The sequence below is a fragment of the Lactuca saligna genome, chromosome 6, assembly GCF_052625555.1.
Source record: "Lactuca saligna cultivar CGN05327 chromosome 6, ASM5262555v1, whole genome shotgun sequence".
In the NCBI taxonomy this organism is placed as follows: Eukaryota; Viridiplantae; Streptophyta; class Magnoliopsida; order Asterales; family Asteraceae; genus Lactuca; species Lactuca saligna.
Genome location: NC_136422.1, coordinates 14,951,442 through 14,956,833, shown reverse-complemented (window position 1 = coordinate 14,956,833; position 5,392 = coordinate 14,951,442). Strand labels below are relative to the sequence as shown.

General features: G+C 27.5%; 1 protein-coding gene across 1 annotated transcript; it reads right to left on the bottom strand.

Annotated features, from left to right (window-relative positions):
- Positions 1–834: 834 nt before the first annotated feature.
- LOC145003333 (heavy metal-associated isoprenylated plant protein 19-like) lies at positions 835–2,885 on the bottom strand. The gene is made up of 4 exons (XM_078962467.1): positions 2,797–2,885; positions 1,751–1,866; positions 1,583–1,664; positions 835–1,254 (listed from the first exon to the last, which is right to left on the bottom strand). The coding sequence occupies exons 2-4, from the start codon at positions 1,766–1,768 to the stop codon at positions 980–982; spliced, it is 375 nt and encodes a 124-aa protein (XP_078818593.1). The 5' UTR covers positions 1,769–1,866; positions 2,797–2,885; the 3' UTR covers positions 835–979.
- Between the last annotated feature and the right edge of the window lie 2,507 nt (positions 2,886–5,392).

Below are 5,392 nucleotides of genomic sequence, written 5' to 3'. Positions count from 1 at the left end.
CTTCATGATTGCTATAACCAATTTGGGATGAATGATAAACTTCATGTTGAATCCTAATGATAAACACACAAATGTTTATTGTGTTGAATTGCCTTAGTTAACCAACTCTCTCCAATATTTGAGCATCTCACTACCTTGCTTAATTGCAAGGTTTTAGTTATTCAAGTCTTTTAGTTTTCAAGTAATCAAACACCCACCCCTTTTAGTTTAATTGTAGTTAGTTTATTTACAATAGTTCTTTTAGATTACATTAGTGATTGAATACAATCATTTCTCCGATGATCGATACCTCTTTTTACCATTATATTATGTTTTATTTGCAAACAAATTGTGTAATTTGCTTGGTGGACTTAACATCCTACAACAATGTGATTTTAAAAATTTTCCATATCACTGTTGGGTAATCTTGATTGGTAAAATCATAATATAGGCAAGGTTCTAAAAAGCTCGCTATGGCTCCGCCATGGCGCGCCACGATTCCAAGGCTTGCACCTACCGTCAAGTTTTGCCAAAATGCCGCCTTAACTCATATATATGTATAAAAAAGAATAATAGTTGAAAATAAATATAAAAATATTAATTATTTAGAAATGTGCCGCCTTAAGTCACGCCTTACAAACGTCGTGACTCGTCAATGCTCGGCAAAGCTTGAGGCTTGATATTGCTGCTAAGTCATACCTTAGGTTATTTAGAACCTTAAATATAGGTATGGGTTATGGTTAGTATTTGTTGGATTTATTTAGTGTGAATAAAGGGTGTTTGACTAGCTCATTGGAAGTGAACGTGGGTATACTTGGTCTCATCAATAGCTATATTGATATAAAGTACGTACAACAATATGGGCTGCCGATTTTGGTTAGGCCAATACAAAGGCTTACTGAATACAACCTCTACATAATTACGATAATAACAGAAGAGATATCCTACACTGTACAAAGTGTAATAAAAGTAAAAAACTATACAATGCTATTCTAACGCTCTACATTATCAAACAAGCATTAGGATTCTCGTCACTAAATATCGTATACAATGAACTCTCTTCCAAATATTCATACATCACGGGATCTGGGGCTGGTTGCCCGAATTCTTCTTGTTCTATATTCCCTTGATCTAGTGGAATGTCATCTTCAGAAGGCAAAATCATTTCCACTCTCTTTCCTGTCTTCTTCAATTTCTTCAACACTTTGTCCGGATCAATCTTTCCTATCACCATAACTTGATGTCTTGTCATATCTGTCATAAACTTCTCAACCCCTTCAAGGATTTTATAAAATTTTAATTTCATGATATCAAATGTGATGTTGAATATTCAAAATACGAATCACATACACAAATGCTTAATAAAAATGGTGTTACCAATTATCAAAATGGTATATAAATCGCAATATTTGAATTCCAGTCTGAAATATAGTTAAGGTGGACAAGGTATATATATGATTGAGGATTTGATCGAGTACACTATATCAATAAGTGAAGTCTATAATTTAACGAGCAAACAATATTTTAGATCGTAATATATATAGTGTATGTTTAGCTCTCCATTATACGGGGTTTGATCAGTAGCTTCAAGCAAAAAATATACCTTCGATTTTTGAAATTGTATCTGCTACCAACTTTTCACATCCGTCGCAATACAATGAAATTTTGAATTCTGCTACAACCACCTAAAAAACAATCACTGTCGGATTATATCAAACAATTTTTTATGGAAAAGTAGCAGAAAACTGGAATATAGTTACTCGTGTCTTACTTTTTCTTGATGATTCATTTTCTTCTTTCCCACCTTGACTAATTGATACGAATAATGAAAAAGGAATGAGATTTAGGTCTCACAACCCAATCGTGGTTTTGCTGTCTTATATATTCCTGTATATGATTTTATTAAGAAATTGATAAGATACATGCACATTACGTCTGTAACTCATGTAATGCATAAAGTACTTAATTAATGTATCACGAACAATCCAGTAACTCATGCTAATTAGGATGTTAAACATGCAAGACTGGTCTCTAGATGTTCCTAACAATCTAAGTTATAGTCAAATTCTTCATGTGCAACATTCGACCTGATGTTGAATATGTAATATAAAATGCCACTAAATAGTTCCTAGGAACGTGTAGAGCATCTATAATTAAGACCACAAAGATCGAGATTTTATTTCAAATATTTTGTAGTTTGCTATATCATGATCACAAGATCATACAACAATGACTAATTTCTTTCATAAGATTTTGATTTATATCAAAGATTGACAGTGAGTCGAATTCACAAAAATATTTGAATTAATTTGAACTTGAATTTTAAAGGATTAGAGGTAGTTTCAAACATTAAGGAATAAATCAATTTCAAATGTAAGACTGTTAATGCACCTATTCTCCAATGATATATATTCTCAAATATATAAAATAAACTAATATTCTTATTTTTGGTGAATTATAATAGAAAACTACTCCCATATCCTATATGGACGTCAATACTTTCTCTCGTATCTAATTATCTATATAGGGAAAAATTATTGGTCAAGCTAATTTAGTTTGCAATGGTTAGAAAGGATCAAAGGATTACACATTAACACACATTTTCCTTGCATTTCGAAAAGGATATGTAGCTTTATACCCTACCGTTTTAGCCAAAAAAGGTAACCTGACTACCTAGTTTCTGAAGCTTAATTTGTCCTTTTGTTCTCTACGTGATATCTTCTTTGACACTAAAATTTTAAATTTGCGTCAAGCAATGTAAAAAGACAATATCGACGTTGCAGAACGTAATAGAGGAAGAAAAAGGTCATAACTTACCTGCGCCGGCAAAGGAAAAAAAATAGATTGACACATATGGTGGTATAAAACAATGTCCTTGTTTATTCTTCTTTGTCGTACCCATGGGGGTGATGGAGATTATGGATGGACAAGAAAACAACTGAATGTAAATAAACGTGAGATTAAGCAAAATGTTTGGGAATTACTATGTTTAGAAAAAAAGGTCGTCGTAGATTCTCTTCCTTCTTGGTTGAGCATGTATATAAGAAGAAAAACATAGAAATAGTGGATGTCATTTTACTCAAGCCTACGTATTATAACAATCTTTCAAGTATCATTGTTGAAAAATGAAAGAATTAATGCACAATTTTTTAAAAGTATCATTTAAAACCAATCTAATGCCTACAATTTAATTAGGGGTGAACAAAACTCAACCCGGAAATCGAAAAACTGATAAAAACCGAAACCAAAGCATAAACAGGCGGCTTGGATTTAGTTTTTTTAAAAACCGAAAATTTTGATTTGGTTTCGGTTTTTGGATTTGGTAAAACCGAAAGAAACCGAACCGAACCGATTTTAAAATGTTTAATATATATATATATATATATATATATATATATATATATATATATATATATATATATATATATATATATATATTTGAAATTGTTTGGAAAAATAAATCAAGAAAAGTGGGTGTGACGTGTTTCGAACCTCATAATCCTTGTTCAGTAGTTCAGGCGCTTTTTTTATTCTTGAGATTTTAGGTTCAAATCTAATATAAAAATCCGTTAATTTATATTTTAATACTATCTAATATAGTTCATACCTTATAAATTTACTTTTACTTTTGTGATATTCAATATATATTATAAGTTTTTGTATAACATTAATATAATCGAGTTGTTATGTCCGATAATATTTACTGGATAAAATAAGAAATAAGTTATTTTGAATGAACTATAAATAAACAATACTGAACTAATAAACTTTGTATTACACTATTTATATTACACTAAAACATCCAAGGTTTCATATATGAACTCTCAAATATTAAACATTGAAATTAATAATGAAGTCATACAAAATATATCATTATATATAAATGTCATCAAAAGTTTTAAAATACGTCGATTAGTAAATATGATATCTAATTTTAATTATATATTTTGCAAGGCGTATTCTTTTTAGGCGAATGCTTTTGCGTTGCGCAGAAACACCTACATAGTTGAAATCTTTATAAATATATGTTTTTTTAATATAACAATAACGTTGCTAAATTTGATATAATAATTCGTATACTAAATTGATATAATATATTGATTAGTATGAATTATATGATAATATATATGTCTATTATAGCTGTATAATCCCAACCGTTTGAATAACTTCTACCCACGAGTTACTTGTGAATAAAATTAAATATAATATATGGCTTAATGTTATTTATACTTTTTGTTATTGTTAATTAATTTTTTAAAATTTATTTTTTTAACGTTTTAATTTTTATCATTATAATTATTTAAAACATCCGACATTGTTTTTTGATTTTAAAGGTAACAAGATAATAATTTATATAGAGTTATTTTTTAACTATTGTTATTGTAAGTTATTTTAAGCTACTTATTTGAAAACTTTTAACGATTATACAAATAGTTTTAGGAAATATTTTAGTTAAGTTGATATTATAATTTAGTTTTTTGCATTTGACACTAAAATTTATCACTTTTTACTATTCACAAAATATTCATTGGGTTTTTTAAGTGGAACTGAAAATTATATTTAACTTGACACTCTAATATTTAAATTAGCAGTTTAAGTATGTTGTCCAAACTGTTCCAAAGTTGTAGCTTTAAATCAATAATAGTTTATATACAACAACATATTAAATCTAATAAATTAAGTATAATATGTTAAAAGTTACAAACACAACTTTATAAGTAGAAGTAAAGATATTATTTTAATATTGAAATTTAGTTTATTTATGATTACGCTTTAGGTTTGATATTTATTTAACCTTATTAACCAAATTAGAATCATTATTAGAAAAATACTACAATTTATCACTTTTAACTATTTACAAAATATTTTATGAGTTGTTTAAGTTAAACTTACATCCAACAATATATTAAAACTAATAAATTAATGATAATATGTAAAAAGTTAAAAAACATAACTTTATAAGTTGAAGTAAAGATATTCTTTTAATATTGAAATTTAGTTTATATATAATTATACTTTAGATTTGATAATTATTTGATCTTATTAACCAATTTATAATCATTATTAGAAAGAAACTTAAAAGTCATGGGAGTTTCAAACGAATGCGATGAAAGAAAAAAATGTTTCCTTTATAATATAGTATGATATGATGATATGATATGATATGCTATGATATTATATATATATATATATATATATATATATATATATATATATATATATATCTTTGTTTTAGTTTACAATAATTGAAGTCCACCCCACATCGCTGTATACATTGAAACTTAACCATTCTCACACGTTATATAAATCAACTACATTCATGCTTTATTTGATAAATTCTTTGAGTCCCACATCGATTCAAGTATTAAAACATATATAAATTTCAGTTAAAAATTAACTTGAAGTTTGGGTT

What these genes read in the sequence shown, in the direction of transcription:
- LOC145003333 (XM_078962467.1), bottom strand. An exon ending in TACAATTTCAAAAATCGAAG is followed by an intron (nt 1,255 to 1,582) that starts GTATATTTTTTG and finishes AAATCCTTGAAG; the next exon opens with GGGTTGAGAAGTTTATGACA.